Source organism: Pinus tabuliformis, chromosome 1_2 (assembly GCF_031772625.1).
Source record: "Pinus tabuliformis cultivar Carrire ecotype Pingquan chromosome 1_2, CPIR1, whole genome shotgun sequence".
Taxonomy (NCBI): Eukaryota; Viridiplantae; Streptophyta; class Pinopsida; order Pinales; family Pinaceae; genus Pinus; species Pinus tabuliformis.
In genome coordinates, this window is record NC_142298.1 from 12,624,290 (window position 1) to 12,650,424 (window position 26,135).

Genomic DNA, 26,135 nt, shown 5'->3' on the forward strand with positions numbered 1-26,135 from the left:
AGGATGTGGACTCCCTATCAGCTGGTCCCTTTGACCATAGCACTTGGTCATGAAGCCTTTTCCCCTCCATTGTCATACATTTGCACTAACACCTATTGATTGAGGGGTTTGACCTTGGAACTGTCACTTCCCCTTAAGGGAAAAAAGCACCTAATAGGGTTGACCATTGGCCACCTCTATCAAGGTCAAAAACACCTTTATGGGACTTGGTCTAGTTAGATATCTAAAGGTGATCCTTGTTTGAAGTATTAATATGCCCTTAAAATTCAAGTTTGGTCCACTTAGATGCTCATATGATCTTAGTATCTGAAGGATGGTTGCTTTCACTTGAGTTCATGTTGTTTTTGTTAGGTGATCCACGACGGCCCAGTCCTTGAGGGAACCCATTCCATAGGTACCTAGGCCTTTCCAGAGAGATAGATGGCTTAGCAGATGCAACAGTGAGAGGGTTGGGTCTCATGATAGATTTACTTGTCTTTTCTAGTTAATAGTAGTTTTTATAACTGTTGACTCTTTCATATTTATTATGATATTTTTTGTAAACAATATATGACAATTTAAGTTTGAACTTTGAAGTTGGAAATTATAACTCATTGGCAATGAATTATGAATATGATGCTTCGTGAAAGTTTTTTCATTTCATTTCATTTTATAACATTTCATTTCATGTTAGATATTATTTGTTGTAATGGTTACACTTAGCTTACAAGTACAACTTTGGTGATCAATGATGATAAATGTTATATATTGAATTTTGAAAGCTTGAAACTTTAAGATTGATGAATCATAATTCATGAGACTCAATATGTTGTATATTACGAACTTGTGGACGTGGTTGATGAAGATTATAACTTCTAGATGATTGTTGTTATATGATTCAATCTATGTTTTTTATGTCTAATTCATCATTCTACATGTTTTTGTTAACATATATGCATCAAAATATATAAAAAAATATATAAAAAACGCTCCGGGATTCGCTCCCAAACCGAGAGCTTTTGAAAATGTCGCTCCTGCTCCTGTTTTCGCTCCCGCTCGCAAGTAAGCTTGGTTGTGCACTACATCAGCTAGATTGTCAGTGTATCTTGTTTCTTGTATTCTTGTACTAGTGGATGTATGAGAGCCATTATCCCTGGTATGAGAGCCCTAGACTATTGTATTATTAGTTTCATTAATATAACAAAGTCGGGTTGTTGTATAAATTTGTAAAAAGTTGTATATATTTTGTGCACTAGTAGATTTACTGCTTTATATTGTTCTGTTGTGCAAAGTAGTCTTGTTGTGATACTTGGATTGGTAACATTAGTGATTTAAGATTCTATCATAGACTCCAGTATCGTGAAAATACAATATCTTGAGGTCGCACTTGGACTCTTTTGCATAGAACTCTTGTTCCTCCAAAATCCCCAACACTTCGTCCAAATGCCTGAGGTGATCCTCCCAAGTTTTGCTGTATATGAGAATGCCATCAAAGAAAACCATCAAATACTTCTGTAATTGCTTGTTGAACACATGGTTCATGCAAGACTGGAATGTTGAGATTTGATAGTTGGGGAGGTCCTCCAAGCTCCGTCATTCTGAGCTCATTAGCTCATCAATCCTTGGAATGGGGTACCAGTTTTTGATTGTTCTTTTATTGAGTGCTCGGTAATCAATGCGCACCCTCAAGCTTCCATCCTTTTTCTTAGGCATCACTTCCAAAGAAGCAAAAGGGATAGAACTAGGATGAATGTGGCCCAATTTTAGTAGCTCTTTAATAGCCCTCTCAATTTCATCCTTGTAAACCTTGGGATGACTAGGGTTGCGGGGGAGTGACACCCCCACCCCCCACTCCCTTCGAACCCATTCCCAAAGCTCATCGGGAGCAACCTTGGTAGCGTGTTCCCTAATTTTTTTTCGCTCCCTAGCTTTTTTCACAATTTTTTTTGTTTTGCAAACACGTTCCAAAGGCAATTTTTTTTCAAATAAACAATATTATTTTGAGTGAGGCAACCTAATGATCAAGTCTATGGCCCTAGTATTGATATGCAATTCATGGTAATGTTAAACTCTTAAAGTAAAAGTGACATTCTACTTTGTCTTTCATTTTCATCCTTTTATTTAAATTTTTAACATTACCATGAAATGACTCAGGATGTTTGAGAGTGGTTCCGACCGCATTGGATTTCATATGGAGAAAGTAGAATTTTAGATCTCACTCAAAATCCAACAGACTTATCACTTTTTGAAGATTTTAGGATTGGGGGGATTGCAATGTTTCCATTGGGTTTTGTCATGTACTAGGGTATGGAACTTGTATTTAATCAAGAGCACCAATGCCTCTATATACATTGATGTTAGTGACATTAGTTGTCAAACTCCTCTATCACGACCCTACTAAAGATGTACATCACTCAAACAAAATATTGACCTGACATGCTATGTTTTTCTATCTTATGTTAATGCTTAGACGGTGATATTAATGACAAAGATTCGAAGATAGGCGATTATTTTGATGATATGTAGGTATTTGTTGTAGCATGGGTTTTTTGGATGCTAGAGGCCATCTAGAGCTTGTTTGTTGATGTATTTTCGGTTCAGAGATGGATTGCACTCAATGCTATTTTGGTTATATGCACCCTTACATGCTATATAAATCAAAACTTGTAACTTGTGGACTTGTGGTTGATGAAGATTGTAACTACTAGATGGTTCATGTTATATGGTTTAATCCATGTTTTTATGCTTTATATAACTAATTCATCATTCTACATGCTTTTGTTGACATACGTGCATCAAAATATATAAAAATATATATTATATAAAAATTTGCTCTTGATTCGCTCCCAAACTGGGAGCTTTTTAAAATGTCGCTCCTCGCTTCTAATCCCAAGTAACCTTGTGGATGACAATAGGGACTGGTTATAACAACCTGCACCCCCTCTTCCAACTCTTTCACATGCTCAAATCCCCTATCTGGAGGTTTATATGGAGGAACGTGAGCAAAATATTTTTGATGTTTGTTGAGTAATACCTGAATGTCCTCTGGATATTGTTGAGGTTGCTTCAACGATCTTTTGTCTGAAATGTAGAACTTTGCTACCCATTCTATGTCTCCATCTTGCAATAATGCCTCCATACTCTGACATGATACTATCATGGGTGGATATTGATGCATGTCCCTCAAAACTACCTTTCTGTCGTCCTAATATGTAAACTCCATCTCCATCCTCCTCTGGTCAGTAGTTTATCGATCCATGGAGTAAATCCACTGAACACCAAGTACCACATTGGTATTTGGTACGCCCACCATGAAGAAGTCATCTGTTAATGTGTAGTTCCCCATGGTTATTTTTAGTTTGGGGACCCATCTAGTGCACTCCATTTGGTGACCACTGAGTATGACCACTGTGAATCCATCAAACTCCTCCATTAGAATCTCCCTCCTATTTAGCATTGTTACATATATGAAGTTGTGGGATGCCCCACCATCAATTAACACTATCACCTTCTACCCCAACATGACCCCCCTGACTCTGAACACATGGTGCCTGGGATGTCCTGACATAGATGCAATAATTGGGCCTTTAGCCCTAGCCTGTGATGACTCCTCACCTGCTGCCATATCTCCCTATTCTTGTACCTGTCCTTGCCCTAACTCATCCTCCTCATCACTATCACTGTCTAAGTAGACCTCAATGTGGCATGCTTTGCCCGACTTGTCCTTTCTTTCACATTTGTGTCTCAACGCCCAAGGTTCCTGACGACCGAAACAAAGCTTCTTCTTCCTCAATTCCTTTTGGGTCTACTCACCTAGCTTTGATTTCCCAGTGTACTCCCTTTGAAAGGGTTTATCCTCTTTACCCTTTTGAGTGAAGGATGGTTTGGGAGGAAATCTTCTCTTAGGAAAAACATCTTGCATATCTCTGGCTCTATTAACTGCATCTCGTAGAGTGGCGGTTTGATAACCCTTAACCCAACCACGTAGAGGATCAGATAGCCCCTCCATAAATAACATCATTAGCCATGCCTTAGATATGTCTTATGACCATAACTGCAAATCTTTGAAACTCTGAGATATATGCCTCTTGACTGCCAGTTTGCTTGCGCTGTGCCAGTTCTCTGAAATGAATCTCCAGATGCTTCTTGTCAAAGCGCTCTATAAGTCTCTGAGTAAACTCAGAATATGAGGTGATGCTGGCATGGCCTAAGGTCACTAACCTATGATACCACCCCTCATGGGCTTGCCCATCCATATGTAATGTAACCAACTTATCGGCATCAACCTTGGTCATTTGATGTAGTTGGAAGTAGGTGTCCAGCTTTTGAACCCATGATCTAGCTGAGCATTTTGATGACCCATCAAAACACAGAATAAACACCTTCCCTAGTGTCTTCTGAAGCTCATTGTTTTGCCTCATTGCCTTTTGAACTCCTTTAGGCTTGTTTTTCTTCTGATGGTTGCAGAAATCTGTGCAGCTCATGGCAACTTGGAAGTCACGTCCCAACCTCCTATACTCCACCAAATAATCCCCAAAAGGAATATCTTGGTCATTCTGGTCCACTTGTTCGGCTGCTGCCTCATTAAGAAATTGTGGCATGGTGAGTCTGGATGACCTGCTACATATGTGGGGATGGATGTGCACGGTTGTGCGTGCATGACTGGCTTCTCCACTATAAAAATTTCTTATCAACTCCACCATCTCCTTTTGACCCTTAGCCAAGTAATTTAGTATGCTAAGCAAACTGTTAAAATCATGATAATCCTTACCCCCATGAGCAGAGGGTACTTCTTCCTCTTTTTCCCTTTCAAGTATTTATTCTTCTCCTTCCCATAGTGGAGTGGATTCTCTAACTTGATAACTTCTTCTATAAGTGACACACTGGTAACGGTGTTCTTCGTGACTCATCAAACCTCTGCCAAAGTCTGCCCTTCAAACCGCACAACTGTCCAAGACCATGCTTTGATACCACTATAAGAAACCCTCTTGGAAGTACCTTAAGTTTTTCCCCAAATTTTTGAGTTTTACTAGAATTTCTCACTATGTCATTTTGTCCAACAGATTGTGTGTACCTGTGGGTGCCCTTTTCACAATTTATTTCAACTAAACAAACACAGTGCTAATGAATGTTCCAAGGTTTCTTCTGAATAACAATATGGTGGTTATATTGAACTCAGAAATGCACACATTACAGTAGTATATTTGCACCAGCAAAAGATATCAAGATTAAACAGTCCTTTCATTATTTAACAATAGAGAAGACAATACTTAACGGAATAGAGGAACCCGGTGTATTATTCCAACGAAGTAATCTCCAAATATATATCAGTCCTCTTTGTGTAGCTACAACAATATAGTCCTCAAGGATGTGGCCTGTTATGTCTCTATCTTTAAACTGCTACAACGATAATATGAGTGCCCAATTAACAATGGAAACTCGGTTTGGTCACCAAATTGATATGTATGCCTAGGAAATGCACCAACAACCTCCACTTGACCTCTCTAGAGCTAACCCGACCCACCCATTAGAGATTTTCCTCCCACAACAGTCTTTATCTACAAGGATATAATCAACCCCTTTAATGATTGATATCAACCCTCTAAACTCAGACTCAGTCAGCCAAAACGTGGATGCTTAGTCCTTAGCAACTCTTCCCAGTCATGACCAGCAAGATAAAGAGGGATTTGGCTTTCTTTGACAATGACAATCTCAGCTTCTTGGATGCTCCATACACAACAATAAACTCGTCCTTTTGAGGTGGTTAATCTCGACCCTCTAACTGTGACAACTCAGTCTCTTGGCAGCTCCTCACAAAGCAGTGAACTCAGCCAACATTTGAGAAGGAACTTGACCCTCTTTCTTCAGCACCCTCGACCTCAGTTTTATGGCCAACTCATCTAGAAATAGGAGAGACAAACTCGGCCTCACATGAAGCTCAGATATGGAAACTTCGACCAACAAGAGAATCGATACTTCGACCCTCAAGAATGTGTCTCAGATTTGGCTCTTCATCTCCAATAAACTCAACCCGCAAATAGATATATAAAAAGCCCAATATTAGAGGATAAAATTCGCTGATAACATTGTTATCTCACTTATTTTCGTAAAATCTTGTTTTCCGCTGAAGCACAATGTTAAAATCTGAGCGATCTTGCTCCCAAACTAGCTAGGGTGTATGGTTTCAACACCGAAACTAGTAGTCAACAAGTAGGGTTTCCCAAAACCATAGACTCTTTTTCAAGAGTTCTCCAAATTTCTTTTTCTTAAGTGAGCAATTGCAAGAATGAAGAGAGACTCTCATTTTCCTTATTTTATAATTCATTCATCACTTTTGCCACCATTTTACCCTTTTATTTTAATAAAGTCATTTTAGTGGGTTTTCTCACTTTATATTTTTAAAGTGACTTTTCATTAGCCTAAGACCCATGTCACCTTTTCACCACTCTAGTTTATTTAATGTTTTCTCCTAGGTGAATCATGTTCCCTTGATTAATTTTTCTCGCCCTAGCGTATGGGAACCTTATTAGGCTAGCGAATCCCCTTCCTTATGACTCCTAAGCGGATGGGGACATTACATATTTGGACTCCTCACTGACAACTGAGTTTGATGATTATGGTTTCATGTACATGCGAGTGCTTTCTATTTCTAGTAGTGCCTATGTTTAGGCATGTTGTATTTGCTAGGGTTCCCTTAGCTGTTCCAAACATTTTCCATTTTTTCCTTTTTTTTGGGTGCGGGACTACTATTTTTGGCATCTCTATTTATAGTAGAGTGACATGTAGCAGTATTTTGAGATGACATGTGGCATCTTTTGGTTGAGACATGTGGCAAATCCATGGATAGACAAGTGGAAGAATCTAGATGCACAAATGAGTTAGTAGTGATGTGGCAAGTGCACGAGTCAATTGGAGTCCACTGGGGATGCATGCATACATGAAGGAGTGATTTGGCACCCTATGGGATTTCATTGGGTTGCATGCATGCATGGAGTTAACAAGGCACTTTCTTTGAGTTAACTAAGCGCATGCACTCTTTCTCTTCACTTCAGTTTAACTCAGATTATCTCCACTAAACATAACACATTTCTTTCTCTTAATAGTTAGGTCCCAATTGAACTAAAGGAATCTCTTCTTACCTATCTATATGGCTATCTTGACCTCACCTGAGTTCATAACCATTTTAACTCTAGTGCATTACTACTTCACTCCCTTCTATCCTTAGTAGGTAATGCACATTGGTTTCTCTCTCTCCACTCTATCCTCACTTGACTCCACCTTTCCTCTAGTCAGCTAGGCCCATAGATTACCCACTCCACTTTTTAGTCTAGTTAACTATGTTTTCTTCACTTGCATTGTTAGTCACACTCAAGCAAACCACCTCATCACCCAAGCGCATGGTTGCTTCTCTAGTTCATTTCAACTTAGCCAAGAGATACTCCTAATTTGACTAGTGCACATTAACACTTCTCCTCTAGTTTGACTCCACTCAAACTACACTCAAGGATACTTCATCTCATGATAACTTAGAGTTTCTCCAGTCAAACTCAAGCGCTTAGCTACTTCACTGTACTTTTTTCTCCAGATCAAGAGAGTTCACATTCACTTGATGGGAGTTGGATGGCAAGTTCACTCAACTAAACAAATTAATCCACATGAGGATGGTTTGCATGGTTAGTTTGACCTCCCCTTCTCTCTAATGTGCATAGGAGGAAAGAGTCATTAAAAGGAGGAGGTCGCTTTGGTTTAGAGTGGAATCTTCTTCAACGGCAACATGCTCTCTCATTCTCTCTCTTTCTTCTAGCTTTTACTTCCTTGTGCAGGAAAACATCATTGTATTGGTTGTTATGAATATAATTTATGTAAAATTAATAAATATAGATAATAAATAATAAACATAATAATATGTAAATATGTAATAATTAGTTAAACAAAGAGGCACGTCTAAGGAGACATGACCTTTTCATAAAGGGACACCTCCTTGCTATATAAGCAAGCTCCTCACTCTCAATTGTAACATCATTCTTATTCAGACATTTTAATATATATTCTTGTATCTCAATGGAGATCTTTATATTCCAAGTCTTCTTGAGTATTTAACTTGAAGAACGAACTTTGTTCGCTTCATTTGGTATTAGAGTAGTTCGATCCTCTGGCCGCTCCACCATTGCACAGATCCACGCTCTCCGATCCAGGGCCTTGGCCATCCAGGTTTCGTCAACAATGTTCCCGTCGAGATTGAAGCGTTTCGCTACACATTTGGGAGTTTCTCCATCGCTGATTCGTCAGAGGCCTTTGGCCATTAATAAAAAAAGAAGAAGTAAAAACGAAGATAGTCAAAGAAAAAAAAGTACATATAAAAAAATAAAAGTTAAAAAATGAAAAAAAATAAGGAAAAAAAATCATATAAAAAGATACTATTTAAAAAAAAGATATATATAGTCTGGTGTAAATTTTGAAGGAGAACATTCATATATGTAAAAAGGTTCTACATTATTGATAAAAAGTGCATGATAAAGTTAAAAGGGAATCTTTCCAAATATCTTTAAAACTATATGTAAGAGAAGGAAGAGTAGATAATATTATCTTGATTCTTCATTAAATGGTTTACAAGCTCGTGGTTTCAACAACCCATGGTAATTGCCCATGGTATTTTCAAGGTAAAATAAAAACAAAAGGAATACAAAATCTCTTTATGTGAATGGTAAGTTTTTACGTGGAGAAAATTAATAGAGTCAAAAGCACATAAGTGGACATATATTTTATATTATACACCAAAAAGGTGAATAGCCACGTTTCACTACGGTTGTAACTTTTCAAAAAGAATAAGAAATTATAAGTAAAAGATATATAAAGAGAAGTATTATATTATAAAAGGGTATTTTAAAGAAAAATTCAAATCATAAAATTATTGAAAATATATATAAATACAAAGCGGGTATTATTATAAAAGGTTACTTGAAAGATCCATATATTAAAGTTTATAAATAGTTAAATCTAGAACTATAAAGAGACATAAGGATAACAAGTTATAACAAAGGAAGAGTACTTTTTAAAAACATTATAATAAAAATAAGGTGTAGTTTGTTTAAATAATGGAGCTATATTAATTTTTTTTTTAAAGAGGGAAAAAATATATAATTGAGTAAAATAAAAGTTATTAAGGGGTTACTTTTAAAAACCCTAGGCTCATCTGAAGAAGAAAAGATGGAGTCTAATTCAGAAACAAGGGAATGAAAATTTTCCTATAAAAGTATTCCAATTGTAGATTTTAGATTAATTACATTAAAAGGGTGTATCCAAAGGAAAGAGATTAGTATCATTGTTAATCCAAATATCGAGGATAATTACATTAATATTAATTTGGCAAATCAACTATTAATTCTAGAGCCAAATATAGGCAAACGAGAAGGTATTTTTGGTGGAAAAGAATATGAAATTAATGATTTACAAGTGACAATTGACCATTATGAATACATATCTAAATTTTGTGTCGTAACTATGCTTAACAAAGAGGTTGACATAATTTTCGGTCAACATTGGTTCAAGGAATTAGGTACGTTCATTCTAAACATAGAAAACACATTCTTGATGTTCCCTTACAAGAAGAAGATGGTCACGTTCCAAGACATGCCAACGAATCAGAAGTGATAATGCCTTCATCAAAAGATCTTAAGTATATTGTGAAACTAATGTCTCAAGAGAATCCATAAACAATATCAAAGAAGCAGAAAGAGCTTGAAGAAGCCATATCCAACAAAAATAAGGAAAATTCATGTTTGAAGGGGCATAATCAGAAACTACTTACACAAGTGATGAAATGTAAAGCTAAGAAACATCGATTAGAACAAGAAAAGGGATTTTTTGAAAAAAAAACTCAACGAAAGTCTATTAGGAAAACAAGAGGAAAGTTTATGCTTAAATAACCTTAACCAAAGGTTATTAGAACAAATCAAGTGTTTAAAAGATGAGAAGCTTGAATACCAAAATAAAGTTGATTCAAAAAATGAGGAACTCTTACGTCTCAGAAACCATAATCAAAGTCTACTCACTCAAATTAAGAAACTTAAGGATGATAAGAAATCATTGAAAAACAAATTAGAAAAAATTATCACGAAAGAAGTGTTGAAGTCTTCAGTCCAAGTGGAAGAAAGTGGAACAAACACTGATCTAGTCAATATCACAACTCAAGAAGAGGACAAAGTAGTTGAAGTAAAGATGTACTCAGAAGTTGCAGTTCCAACAACAAAATATTCAAGTGAAGATCCAAAAATCAACCATTCAACTTTCATAACTAAAGTCATAACTAAAGGAAATCAGGCACTTCAAATAAATCAAGAAAATGACACAAACAAGATAAGGGAAAATCAAATCACTAGAATCCCTTATCGACATCCGAATCACGAGAGTAGACAACTCAATCAATGTTAATTTTAGGTATCTTCTATGTTGAGAGTAAATTTACTTCCATTTTCCATATTAGCAGTCACATTTAGCATGATAGTAAAATGTAGATAGAACATAAACATAAATTGCAGAAAACAAGCCAACACAAGAGGACACAAGATGTGGCGCCAGCTAGGGACAAACCCCAATGTGGGGAACCCTTGATCAATTCTTCTTATGTTCTTCAATAGTTCAACAAAGAGAGAGAGAGATAGTACATATACATCAGAAGTCAATGTTTTGACTTGTCATAATAAGAGCAAAGGTCTTCTCTAAGAAGATGACACATGAGGTCGCTGATTTGAACTCAAGTGAAGGCAAACTGCTTCAACTTATCCTCCAAGGTGATTCCATCACCATGCTGCACCCTCTGTGCTGCACCTCATCATCATGCTGCACCTCAGCATCATGCTGCACCCGTCATTGTGCTGCACCCAATCACTGAGTTGCTCTCATCACTGTGCTGCTCCCATCATAGAGCTGCACCCAATCATTACTATGTTGCATCCATCATGCTGCACTTATCATTATGCTACACCCAACATACTTATGTTGCACTTCATTACACCATGCTGCACTTATCATTATCCTGCACCCATCATGCTTATGCTGCCCTATGCTGCACCCATCATGCTTATGCTGCACTATGCTGCACTTCACTGTGTTGCACTAATCATCACTATGTTGCACTAGGCTGTACCCTTCATTGCACTATGCTGCACCCATCATACACTCAATGCATACTGCAATACATTCTTGCTGCTGCTATACATCCATGATGCTGTAATACTTACGCTGCACTTCATTATGAGGAGGAGAGCACTACCCTCTATATCACTGTGATCATCACTGAGAGACTGTGCTGTACCATGCTGCACTTTATTACTGTTGACATCATAGTTTCCTTTATTATCATAACAATTATTGTCATTATTGCTTCCTCGTCTTGCACCACTTGACACATCTGGAAACCCTCATCACTGTTATGATACTGAAACTACTATAGAGATATCATTTTGGATCTCCTTCATTGTCAGTATGCCGAGACTCTAGTAATATTGCTTCTTCTCCTTATGCCGAGACAGTGGGATTGTGACTGTGTCTTATTATGAGATCACCGAGATGCATACATACATGTCCGAATCTCACTATGATATATTCAAGATTCTGTCACAGTTATGCCAAGACTGTTAGGGCTAGTGTAGGATTCAGAGATCCCTTTCTTCCATCAAAAGATAATCATTGTGCTTCCTTTCATTGAGATATGCACCACCGAGGAGAGCACTACCCTCTATATCACTGTGATCATCACCGAGACTTTATGTAATTTATCAATGTGATGATCATCCTCTATTAGGAAAACGTTTATATAGCTCCTTCCTTGACAGCAAAGAGCTCTCATTATTATTTATGGGCTAGGGTATATCCTCTCATTAGGACTGTGTATGGAAACCTTTCTAGAACAATGAATAGTTCTCTTATAGACCAACGTTTAGGCTTCTCCTGCTGCGTTGAGGAGGCCTCCTTCATAACAGTGTTAAGGTCATGACTACATTGAGGGTTCTCTCTTCATGACAACGTTGAGGGCTCTCTCTTCATGACAGCGTTAGGATCTAGGGCATCCTCTAAGGCAACGTAACATCTTAAGATCTCTCCTCCCACCAAAACCCAAAGACAAGTGGAGAGGAAGAGATCACAAGAGGTGTGTCTAAAATGACTTACAAGGCACCTCTATTTATACTAAAACGTGGAGGACAAGTGGGGGTAATTTGGTTGCTGGCCGACCTTGACGAATTGTCACATAACACAAATAAATTCATATCTCCATGAATACTTGTCGGAATCGGATGACCTTTAGAATCTAGATCAATCCTACACCTCTCGACGGGAGGAATCCAAGAAAAATATAAGCAGCCATGAATAAGAAGATCCAGATGGAGTTTGGCCCTAGTTGCCAATTTTAACAATCAAGCTACGTATTTAGCACATAAACAACAAATTGATGTTCCGAAGAATACTAATGTCAGTGCAATCCACTCAAGTGATAACAATTCATTACAAGTTTCCAGTCACTGCAAGATTCGACAAAAGATTAATTTAGGATGGTCTGATCCCTTCTTAGTCCAACAATTTTGTTTGTCACTTAGAGGATCATATCCACTGGTATCGACAAAGATGACTGTCCCGAGACGAGAAGACATTCGCAACGGAAAAAGAGATCTAGAAGAAGACATTCGTAGCAGAAAAATATATCAAGCCCTTTCATCAACAAGATATGAGGACAAAGTTTTTTGAAGAGGAAGGCAATGTTATGTATAAAATTTATGTAAAAGTAATAAATATAGATAATAAATAGTAAACATAATAATATGTAAATAAGTAATAATTAGTTAAACAAAGAGGCATGTCTAAGGAGACGTGACGTTTTCATAAAGGGACACCTGTTTGGTATATAAGCAAGCTCCTCACTCTCAATTGTAACATCATTCTTATTCATACATTTTAATATATATTTTTGTATCTCAATGGAGATCTTTATATTCCAAGTCTTCTTGAGTATTTAACTTGAAGAGCAAACTTTGTTCGCTTCATTGGTTTGTATGTGTCTCTTTGGTGCAATGAACATCTTGGTATATGCAGAATAAAGCATTGTCGTGCCTTTATCCGGCTTTGAGAGCTTGTTGGTGTTTTGATGTTTTCTCTTGCAATGTTTTAGAAGTTTTTAGGCCTTTATCTTGGTAACAAATCTTCCGTTTTAAGCACTTTTCTTCTCAATTTTCTTTCACCATTTAAAAGTTGAAACTGCAGTTGAAGGAAATTTCACCACTGTTTACTAAATACATCTTATAACTCCCTTTGGTAAACGAATTTTTGTGTACTGTTTTTATGTTTATTTTGCACATCTAGAGGGAAAGCAGTGCATGCAAGTCTACGGACACCCTTGAGGTTGGCAACCACCAACTCAAATGGAGAGAGGAATTTGCATGTGACACTATATGCAGATTCTTCTAAATGCTACAATGAAATTTCCACGACACTACTCTTCCTCCACCACTTCGCCCACCATGAGTTCCATGGCCAGAACCTCTTAGACTTGATGGATGCAAGGCGATGAGTTTAATATAGGAGGGTGAGAGAGAAAGAAAAGAAAAATGATGAATGTGCTTTTTAAAAAATTTCATGCTGTGCATGAACCATTTTCTGCAGCAAAAACCAGTTCCTTCGATAGGAAATGGTTCCTGCACTGCCAGAAATGATCTGGTACAAAACACTGTGAGGTCTTGGAGATTCCAGTGTGGATCAGTGAATCTGCAATCCTGGTCTGTATTGGAAGCCAGTTCATCACCCTGGGGTGGCATACCTTATAACAAAACAGTTTCTAGTTTGCCAACCAGATTATTTTTCCGGAAATGATTCCAACAACAAACACTGATGAACCTTGGAGATTCCAGTCTGGATTGGTGAATTTGCCATTCCTATCTGCAGGAAACCATTTCGCCTCCAGAAACCCTAGGATGGTATTCAGTAACTTTTCTTATTTAGATACACTCCCGTGGTTCCTTTTGCTGATGTGAACAATCTTAATGTAGAAGTCGGCTAGGATCTTATCCACTGTTTATGATACCAAGCAATAGGTGCAAGGTTTGAGAAATTAAGTGTTTTTTTTGAAATGGCGCTTATCAAAATTTATAGCTGTCCTTTGGTTAGCCAACCACTCTATAAGGGGCTTTATTATGTTGTAAAAATCACCTAGGACTTGCACTTGCGTCATCTATACCCACTCAGGGGGTTTTGAACCTGAGTCTCAACATTAATATAAGTTTGCTCACATAGCAACTAGCTTCCAGGCTATTATTTGTCTTAGAGTCATTGGATTGATGTTAAGTTTGATGGCAAGCGGGAATCATATTTTAGTCAATGGTTGAGATTTGCTATTCACAATGTTTTGACCATTCATATTCAGTGTTCTAAATGTCCAAGACTGATATCACGAGTTCAAGTGGCACAATATCATATTTCATTCTTTTGTAGCATCATTTTTGTTTATAAACAAATCAGGTGTTTTGCATGCATCAATATTTTTACCTTTGGGTTTAAATTCTGTGGATGCATACATCCATTTTAGCAATCAGTTATATGAATTCGTATTAACACCTAATAGCAGTACATTACCCTCAAATTAGGTGAACTTTAATTCCTATAACTAGTTATATCTTCATTTTCTTGCAAAAAGATAAATTATATTAGCTAGATGGAAATTGAGACTACTAGACCTATTTCTTTTAATTGTTTTTAGCTTTCTATCAATGATCGCAAAGCCACAGATGAGATCCATGTGACTAATTTTGCATTAAATCCAGCCTTGTAGGTTGAATTTTTTTTCCATCAGGTTCAAACGTCAAACCCCAGAAGAGAAGTAACTTTGGTTACATTTCCTTGTTTTTTTAACTAGATAATATATCATTTTTAAAGTGAACGAGCTTGCAGTTTCATTTTTCTTAGTATGATTTTATGTAGTTTACTTGGCTCTGAACCTTGAACAATGCTTTTCATTGCTTTTCAATTTTTCTTCCCATTCAACTGTCTTGTTTTCAATAATAAGTTATTTCTTAAAGTCAATGACAGTGTCAAACAGAAAGGGAGCTTGCAGTTCACTCGTTCGATAGCGGGTGTGCTGATTATAGGCACTGTAGCAGCAACTGTACTTACTCTAGTTAGTGGAGGTCCATCATCTCTCATGGCTTCCATTTCAAAATCAGGCTTTACGGCTGCGTTTGCTTTGATATTTGTCTCTGAGATTGGTGATAAAGTAAGTGCATTTCTTCTAAACTTTGTTCAATCATCTAAAGTGTTTGTAAATTGTAATTCTTTTTCACTCCTTATTCTTCTTTTGTAATTTGAACTGTTACAATGGATCTAATTTATAAATGTGGGAGTGCAAATTCAACAGATTTTTTTTTTTGCATTACTTTTTCGGTTTGCGTCTCTTGTCATTTCAAACTCACTATCTTTGGAAATATTTGGTTCACAATGAAAAAACTACTTAGAAGGGTAAACATCTTAATAAATCTGGATGGGGAGCTATATTGTGAGAAATGGATCATGATAAATGGCTTTATGATAAAGAAGTGAATTAGCCAACAATGGTTCGTTGGTATAATACATTAGTAATAGGAACTATATAGTTGTTAACGGGATTTGTATGAAGTATTATAAGACGACAAAATCTTGAGGGTGGAAAAAAGTGTTCAATACTATAATTGAAATACATGAAATTTCAAGAAAAGGTACTAGTACCCCAAAATATATCAGGCCTTGGAGAAGGAAACCCTACAAGACAAGAAGCTAGAGTAAGTGCTAACAATGGGGTAGAGGCCCAATGTTACCTCAGGCAAAACCCCCTACTCTTTATGGACTTTCACCGATTGGAGGAGTCCCAGTAGGAAGGAGATCACTTAGAATAGATATGCTATGTATAATGCACAAAGTGATCAAACTAGAGGTCATTCAAGAGAGAGGCACAATAATGGTGTAAGGCTTCAAAGAAGCAAATTGATCTCAAAGAAAAGCTCAAGAAAAGAAGGCTCAAGGCCTAGGGTTTTGATATTTTTCGATGGCAATAGGTATTCACAAAGTCAAGGCCTGAGAGAAAAGGATTCTTGAGATATACTTCAACAAGTACTAAGCTCATACAACCTTCAAGAAAGTCCTCAAGTTGAGGAAAAAAGAGATTAGGGTTTCCCTCTTGGAGCAACACCTAGGGCAAGAGATTTTATGGATGAAATTTGAGTGGATGCCCACCAAACTTGGAGGTTAGGTAGCCTAGACCCTAAGCTTAATGTTTAGGCTCTCAAATCACCAAAAATCCTCCCTAAAATTTCTCTGCAAGCCTTAGTTTTTGCCCTAGCCTTAAAAGGACGGATTTTAAGGAGAGAAAATAACGGATAAAACTTACGATTGTTCACCAATGACTTGGACTAGTGCCTTGTCATTTAGGCATATGGAGTCAAGGATGTGATAGATAAGCCAAATTCGTTGCTAAGGAGGCTAAAAATTGATTTCCTAGGTATCAACTTCTAGCATTTACCCACTTCAAAAGATAATGGAGTTTGATAGAGAGTTTTAAGGATTCCTCCTCTAGGAACATTCATTACATGTCATACAATGAATAAAATATGCAGTACTCAACTAGAAAGCCTTTCAAAATTTAATTTTCAACAATTAGGGCACAATTTGTAGATTTTCTAGTGAAAGTAGAACTAAAATAATTTTTTCAAAATTGGTAACTATTTCAAATGATTTCTCAATCCACTTTAGATCATTCAATGTAACTTATAGAGCATTTAAATCATCAAGCAGTTACACATGAAAAACTTCTACCATAAACAATGAGCAGTAGAGATCATAAGAAGACAAAGAGACAATAGACAGTAGATATTAGGTCAATGACTAGGGCAAAACCCACAAAGGGGAAAACCCAATTAAATCTTTTCCTTATGAGAGAATAATCACTTCCAATTCTTGTCCAACAATAATCAGTCAAAGGTCAAATAATGACCTTTCAATATAAAGTCAAAGTATCCCAAAACAAAGAGAAATATCACTGATTTTCCATTGTCAAAATACTAGTCAAGGTTTGGTCAACACTGGTCAAACTTGCAGATTTGTCACAGTTCAGTCTTTTGAGGTCAACGCAGGTCAATAGGTCGAAATTCCATAGGTTCAAGGATCACAGATGGAAATCAACAGAGGTCCGAAGTCACTGCAATTTTCAGTCTTCTTCCATAGTTCGGTCAAACCCAGAAATAGTCCAGTGAACGCTTGGTTAATGTAGTCAAACTTTAAATCAGAATCTTCTTTGGCTTCTCTTTCTCACGTGTGGAATCTTTTGTGGCTAGTAGACGAGTTATTGTTGTGTGATTGGATGATGAAATGATCTCCTTTGATGGGTTATTTATAGTGTTCATGTGGGAGGGTCATGACCCTTCAAAAAGCCACCTTTTGAGATGGAGCCGACCTGATCTTCTTGGAGCTGACTTGATCTTCTTGGAGCCTTCACAATCATAATTTTGACCTTGAAGTTTTTGTTAATAAAAGTACCGATCAAAGCTATATTTTCAATGCTCCCTCTTAGCTAGGGAGGTACCTTTTATTCTCTCTTCTATTGTCCATCTTCATAAGGAAAGATACCATCATCTCCTTTCCATAAATACGGAGAGGAGACCTCATTTTGGGACTTTTTCTGATTTGATAATTGAACCCTTGCATGCTTGAGTTGTTGAACCACGCTTGCTCCCACAATGCGCTGCACAAAATACCTTTGTGCCCAAGAAAAACAGAATAAACTCCTGCAATGATGCCAAATGGAGGCTCTGAATTGAGCTCCCCAAATTGCCTCACTAGGGAGACACTCGAAGTTCTCCGAAATGAAGGTGGAATTTTGCTTGTAATTCCAGGTGCTAAACAACACTCTGGCCCTTCTGCTAAACAACTCCAAGAGAAAATGAAATATGAAGTGTAATAGCCAAAAGATAATCCACAAAATGAGCCCATCCTCCTTTTATAATTTCTCCTCATGCCTATAGATTCCTTTTTTAATATTATTTTATCAGTGGGGGCCATTTTCCACTAAGTTACTTTTGCTGCGATTTAATAAAATAATAATTTGCCGCTATTCTCCAATAAAATAATACTAGACACCTTTCTCCAATAATATTTGCCCCCTTTTAATTAATATTACTAAAATCTGGAAAAATTCTTTAGTGACTCCCATGCTCACAAAATTGGGGATATTACAGTCCTCCCTGCCAAAAATTGCTTGTCCTCAAGCAATGCTCGAACAAGCGCTCCCTCTCTTTGCTAACCCAAACTGTCACTGCAAACAATACCGGGGTCCCAAATGTGCCACTGAGTCACCCCGAATCTGTGTACCATCCTGTCATAAATGAATCCCTTGATACTAGGGTCCCATGCTAATCTCAAAAAGATGCCACCATGCCATTGTTGTGCCACTTTGATTACATTTGACTGCTCATCATGGGCATACCATATCCTCCTCTCCTGGAACCCGATGGTGAAATATTAATAAAGGCCAAATACATCCTGCCTAGGCATCTCTATGATGCCAGAGCCTACCTATCCAAAGCTAACCCTGAACATGTGCAGCAACAGGGAAATCCTACCTTGCCATACGATGAAGGCCTCCACAAACCCCCATGTATCAACCCGAGAGTGAACTAGATCACTCTCTGCCATGACTTTGCTCATCACGAGATAGAGGTTTCTATCAACCAACTGAATCCCTGGATCCCAAAGCCATACCTGCTGCTGCATAGCTCTGACGATTGTTGGAATCCATTCGTGCCTCGTCTCTAGTCTCTGCATGTCAATCAATATATAGGCTCCATATATCATGAACTAATTTGATGTATGCTAAACTACCCTGTGCCTGCCATTGCGTAGTAATGATGACCGCTGGAAACCACATGTGCCAAATAGCTACCTCCTGAATGCAACCAATAGATGGGTATCTGATACTCACAATCGACTCAGTGTATGTGGATCCATCCTTTTCCTGCCAACGATCATTGCTAAGTTTGCCATCTGCCCTCTCGTTAATGTGCCAATACAATGTTTGGAGCTCGGACACCCACTGGAAAACTGCCTCAGTCATACACGGTATCCTCTACTCCTGCAGGATCTTGACATGCTGTGTGGAAAGAGTGGCACATGTCTCCCCCGTGACTAGCTCCCTAGGTGTAGGCTCAATGATGAACAATATGCCACCCCTGTAGAAGATGACCTCATCCCCTAGTAAAAATCTCCCCATCATTTAAATTTGTTACCTTTAGGAATTTTTTTTTTTTTAGATTTAGTTAAATTTATTCCTTCTTCATTTAGAAATGTGGAAATCTTTCTGCCTGGAAAAATAGAAACATATAAACTAGCACTGATGCATGTTTAAACATGAAATTGACTCAAAGAGAACATCATACCATCATCTCCACTAAGGAGAGAGAACATCAAACCATAATCTCCGCTAAGGAGAGAGAACTTCAAACCATCATCTCCATTTAAGGAGAGAGAACATCAAACCATCATCTCCACTAGGGAGAGAGTATCAAACCAATATGCTCCTTGGAAGTACACATGACAACCTTCTTGATAAGGAAGATTGTCATTCTCATAGTATCATATAATCAAAGCTCCCTCTCCTTAAGAGAGGGGTTATCAACCACACCAAGCTTCTCTCTAAAATATGCAAATTTTATCCGAGATAGTGGCTTGGTCAATACATCAACAACTTGTTCATTAGAAGGAACATACTCAAGCTTTACAACTCCTCTCTGGACAACATTCTAGATGTAATGATACTTGATCTCAATATGTTTTGATCTATCATGAAAAACAAGGTTCTTTGAGAGCTTAGCACAACATTGATTGTCACAATATATAATGGTAGGCTCTAACTCATGCCCAAATAAACCGGAGAACATCTTCCGGAACCAAACTGCTTCTTGATATGCTGAACTGACAGCTATATATTCAGCCTCGACTGTACTAAGAGCAACAAATGTTTGCTTTTTACTTGACCATGAAACCATAGCAGACCCCAAACTGAAACAAAACCCAGATGTGCTTTTAAAGTCTTCAGAGCAACCCGCCCAATCAACATCAGTGAAACCATGTAGAACCCATTCTCCATTTGAAGCAAATATCAGACCATATTCAATAGTGCCACAAAGATATCTCAGAATGTGCTTAGCAACAATCCAATGTACATGACGAGGCTCAACCAGAAATTGGCTCAAAGTGTTAACAACATAACAAATATCAGGCCTGGTATTAGTCAAAAAGTTTAAAGAGCCAATCAACTTTCGATATATTGAGGGGTCAATCAAATCAGATTCATCATCTCAAATTTTCTTCAAATTTGTTATCATGGGAGTATCCATGGACTTGCAGTCCATCATACCAAATCTTTGAAGGATCTTCACAGTATACTTTCCTTGCCCAACAAATATTCCATCAGGTTTTTGCCAAATTTCCAATCTGATAATAGTGCATAAGGCCAAGATCCTTCATTTCAAACTCTGAAATTAATTCTTTCTTGCATTGAGCACAAATTCTCAGCTCCAGTCAGAAACAAGTCATATACATATAACAGTAATATCAAGCGTTTTCTATTCACAAGTTTGAAATATAGTTTGGCATCAACATCACTCTTGGTAAAACCAAGCCTCATCAAGTAACTATCAATCCGGGCATACCATGCTCGAGGGGCTTGTTTGAGTCCATATAGGGCTTTCTTCAATTTACATACATGGGTCTCTCTATTATGAATTTCAAATCCTTGAGGTTGTTCAACATAGATCAATATTATTATGTAGGAGAGATTGAATAGATCTACCAAGAAGACGATATAGCTCTCCTATCCTAATCCTTACCCCAATTACTTTGGCAGATTCGAATGAGGAATCTTTCTTCCAAGCAAGTACTTGTCCATCCACAAATGCAACTCTATAGCCCTTATCTTTAAGAGAAGAAATAGAAAAGAGATTCTTCTTTAACCCAGTATATTGTTAATAGAAACATTTGTACCTGATTCCATTCGAAATGAGGAAGACCCAATGACTTTGACTTCATATTTTCCATTGTCTCCAAGTTCCACCTTTTGAGGTATCTTTTTCTCCATCAATTCTGTAAGATTATCATGACAGCTTGTCATGTGCCTAGAGGTCATTGTCAATCAACCAAACTTCATCATGTCCTGCAAGGGAACCTGTTAGAGCAGAGATAAAAGAATATTCTTCATCACTAGAATTTTGATCTTTTGGCTTCCTTTTGGATGATGGTTCTCCAGCTTCAGCTGTTGATGCATGATACTCATTTCTCTTTTTTCTACCTTGAGGGCAATCCCTTTGATAATGCCCATATGCATGACAACGAAAACATTCAACCTTTGACAAGTCAAACTTTCTAGAAGAGGGAGGTCTTCTTCCTTGAGGAGCAGGTCTACTTCTTTGATTTTGATTTGGAGCAGGTCCTTGTCCTTTATTTCTTTGAAAATTTCCAAAGTTCTTCTTTCCCTTGTGTCTTTTCACATGAGCAGCAAGTGCTTCTGATTCTTCATTTGGAGTCATTCCTCTTTTTATGAGGCTAGATTCCTCTTGAGTGCAAGCATTCCATAATTTTTCAAAGGTGGGAGGAGTTTCTCCAGCGTGGATTCCAGACACAAAAGGACTCCAAGAGGGAGGTAATCTATTGAGAGCAATAGTGACCAATTCTTTGTCTGAAATATGTTCATCAATTGCCTTGAGCTAATCCCGAATTTGAGATAGTTTTACCAAGCAGGGTGTCATGTCCCTCCTCAAACACATTTGTAACAGGGTGTTTCCACACATTTTTGCACAATTTTGGCTAAGGGAAAGAACCCAGCATTTTCGACTTAGGGACTTGGGAAGAAATTCGACTTAATTTGGTTGTTAGTGGAAGGTGGGGGCCACCCACGTGGGAATTTGAACTAGGCCATTCGAATGGTTTGGAGGGAATTCGAAGTGCTAGATGGAGGGGCCCACATGAGGCAAGGAAAGCCCACAAAGATAAAAGGAAGAGAGAGCTCTCATTCAATTCATTCTTACACCTTGCAATCAAAATTACTTGACTGTTCGCTCTGCTGTTTAGCTCAGTCAACCAACTGTTTAGCCACGAATCTCTCAAGCAGGAGATTCAACCTCTACTTCGGGGGACCATCCATGCCCGCCCTAGAGAGGCAGTTCCATAAGTATTTCAGGAGTTTCGAGAGTGTGTACAACACTACCATTCAGCCACAACAGTGAGTGCGTATTTTTGGCAAGCTGGAGAATATACAAGGGGAGTTTGGAGCTATCAGTGATCAAGCATTTGCCGAGAGAGTTAGAGGATTGGGAGAGCAACAAAGGGTCAACTTTTCTTGTGAGTTTTGGAGCCAATAGAGCCAGGATCCCAGTAGTTCAATTTACAGTTACCAGGACCCGCGCGGAGAGCCACCCCTAGGCTCACGTGGGAGTTGAAGGAAGGAATTGTAGAGTTGGAGTTGGCCGTGAGAAGTAGGAGATCACTTGGAGGGACATTTGAGGAGGATTCCTGGAGTTGGGAGAGCAGAGATTGACATGATCAGTCATAGCAACAGAATTCGAGATTGGAGGAGGGCCAAGCTGTGAAAGGTCAATTTTTGAAGGTTGGAACCAAAGGAAACCCTTTCTGGGTTTTTCTGTGTTTTGGGCAAGGATCAAAGTCTTGATTTTATAGAATTTTTTGGGTAGATATGAGAGGTCAAATAGGGGTCACAACTCAGCTAGCAGCGAGAGGAGCTAAGGGGAATTCAGGCCAAAATTTTGAGGTCAACTTTTGGTCAATTCCTTCGCGGGTTTTTTCTGGGTTTAGGCTAAGGAGAAAGATGCTGAAATCTCATAATTTTCTGAGCACGGGAAGCAGTGATGCCATCCCTTCGAAGTCAGCAGACAGAGCAGTTTTCTGGGGCAACGCAGTTTAGTTTGGTGCAACAGTTGTAGCAACCTTCAGTTCAACATTTCTCACCTGGGTTTTGTCAAGCTTTTCCATTGAGGCAAGCCCAAGTGCACCATTCTATTTTTCTATTGTATTTTTCTCTTGAAGAAGTAATAAAATGGTTCAGCAGTTCTCTATTTCCAGTGTTTCCATGGGTGCTTAATATATATTTCGTTTTTTGGATTACTGGATTGTTTGCATGCTTTGTATATCACTTACATTCCTATTTAGGATCATCACATAGCATGCCACAATATCATTTCTTGTCATCTTGGCATCTCTAAGATGACTTCTTAGACTAATAGATAGATTCATGTTGTTGATTGTCTAGAGACCAATAAGAGCATCATACATTACTTTGGAAGATTCATGATCATAAATGTAAGGAATGAAGTGGTCTCTTACTGATTCAACAATGATGCTTCTTGTTAGGATGTCTTCACCTTGATACTTCTCTTTTTCTGTTTGAGAGGCAGAATTTCCTGGTTTGGCAACTTTTCCTGTCATAACACCCAATACGTTATTTCTAGCAAGAATGAGATCCACCCTTGTTTTGAATGCTTTGAAGTTTGATGCTCCTTCTAGTTTGTGTTCGGTCTTCATGAAGGTATTCACGGTGATTCAAATGTAGAGAATAACATCTTAAAAATCTCTTTGGTGATCTCAATGCTCTATATTCTTCTCCTTAGCTCTGATACCATGTAGATTTTCTAGTGAAAGTAGAACTAGAATAAATTTTCCAACACTGGTAACTACAAATGATTTCTCAATCCACTTTAGAGCATTTAATGTAACTTGTAGAGCATTTAAATCATCAAGCAATTACACATGAAAAGCTTCTACCATAAACAATAAGCAATAGAGATCACAAGAAGACAAAGAGAATAGACAACAGATATTAGGCCAATGTCTAGGGAAAAACCCATAAAAGGGAAAACCCAATCCAATCTTTTCCTTATGAGAGAATAATCAGTTCCAATTCTTGTCCAACAATATTTAGTCAAAGGTCAAATATTGACCTTTCAATAGCAAGTCAAAATATCCCAAAACAAAGAGAAATATCATTGAATTTCCAATGTCAAAATACCCGTCAAAGTCTGGTTAATGCTGGTCAAACTTGCATATTTGTCGCAGTTCAGCCTTCTGAGGTCAACACAAGTCAATAGGCTGAAATTCCACAGGTCTGAGGATCACAGATGGCAATCAACAGAGGTCTAAAGTCACTGCAATTTTCAGTCTTCTCCCACAGATCGGTCAAACCCAAAAACAGTCTAGTCAACACTTGGTTAGCACAGTCAAACTTCAAATCAAAATCTTCTTTGGCTGCTCCTTCACACGCATGGAAATCTTCTGGGGCTAGTAGACGAGTTCTTGTTATGTGATTGGATGATGAAATGATCTCCTTCGATGGGTTATTTATAGTGTTCACATGGGAGGGTCATGACCCTAAAGCCACCTTTTAAGATGGAGCTGACCTGATCTTCTTGGAGCCTTCACAATCATAATTTTGATCTTGAAGTTTTTCTTGATAAAAGTATTGATGAAAGCTATATCTTCAACATAATTTAGCATATTTTAGAAGCAACAATTGCATACATTAGACAACTTCAAGAGAAAAAATTCATCAACATTAAGCACTTACAAGACAACATGTACTATATCCATCCATTATCCAAGAAATAGTTTGAACGACAATCCAAAACAGCTTCCAAATATCAAAATGCATTCCAAGAATCTCTAATAGCCAAGAAGGAACAAGTGAGAGTTTCTCTCGAGAGGTCGAATTCCAAGTGTGATGATTATGAGAGACTAAAAGAGGTCTCTCATATTTATACATGTTCAATCATGTCTAATTTTAGCCTAAAGCCCCTCTTAGTTGTCAAATGATGGGAAAAAACTAATTGTGGTTACAAGCCAACCACATAGCCAATGTGAAATCATAAAAGTCAACCCACAAGAGGGCCGAAATGTTGATGTCATCACTACGTGGGCCTCTTAGAGGAATGCATTGAGCTCCCTTGGTGCCAAATTGTGTCAAGAGGGCTCCAAAAATCATCCTCTAGGGGTTGGCTCTAGATATCCATGCAGATCATCATGTGGACCCCAGTTTTGTGTTTACGGCACAAAATGTGTCTCATGGGTCTCTTGGTGATCAAATAGCTTGATTTTGCTCCAACGTTGAGAGCTCAGAGTATGGTGCTAGCCCTCCCATGTCTCAAGGGGCGAGACAACCTCATCTGGGCCTCGGATCAACTGCCAAACCATAAGTGCACTGTTAAATCGACTGGGGGCATACTGGTCCAAGTGTATCATCTCATGAATAATGTGGGGCAAAGCGCAAATTGCTGGGTGTTGTAGGTGCCCATGGAATGGAGTGATGCTTTGCAAGTAACAAGAGTCCCATGGTTCTCAACACTTCACCTGTAGGGTGTCATATGCTCCTTTAGTGGACTTGGGCCCCAGTTAAGTTGCCGAGCCCATGATGAAAATCCCCTGCCAATCACACATAATATCCAATGTTGCATCTTTGCCATTAGGTACAATTAATCATTAGTGCATCTAAGTGAACCAAGCTTGTTAGTCAACGGAAAATTGAGATTTCATATGGAGTTTCTCTTCCAAATTTGAGAATTTATTCACGCAATAGTTTTATCTCCCTAGGTAGGAGTGGCTAATAGACGATCCTATTAGGTGTTCCCAGCCCCTACGAGGAAAAACATGTCCCTAGTACATCCTTCATATAATAGGTGGCTTGTGATAATGATGAAATGGATGGGGGCAAAGGGGTCTTGAGGCCAAATGCCATGGGTACAAGGATAACAATAATGAGCAGGTCCACATATTGGGTGTACAAATGTGAGGAGGGAGCAATCGTGGTTACATGAGTTACCCCAAACTTTGTTTTTCCACCCTTCTTTATTTCCCTTATGATTTTTATTGATTTTTCTTTGTATTACTACTCAAAGCTACAGGACATGAGAGCATGTTTTATATAATGTAAAGCAATTATTACGCCCTTAAGGTGGGGCAATTCATCGCCTAGTAGGGGTTGGGACGTGCTTGGGTTCCTTTAATGATGCAAGGGGCACTCATGGGCCCTAGGAACCAGGGTGCTGGCCATAATGATAAGGGGTAGAGCTTATGCTTAGCTTTTTCCCACA

At 38.1% G+C, this 26,135-nt stretch overlaps 1 protein-coding gene across 1 annotated transcript in view; it reads left to right on the forward strand.

The window, feature by feature from the left end:
• LOC149204071 (protein PAM71-homolog, chloroplastic) overlaps nt 1–26,135 on the forward strand; it is a 346,946-nt gene that overhangs the window by 74,717 nt on the left and 246,094 nt on the right. The window contains exon 3 of the mRNA XM_089394627.1: nt 15,052–15,235. Within this exon, the coding sequence (XP_089250753.1) occupies nt 15,052–15,235 (184 nt within the window). The remainder of the gene's footprint in view (nt 1–15,051; nt 15,236–26,135) is intronic.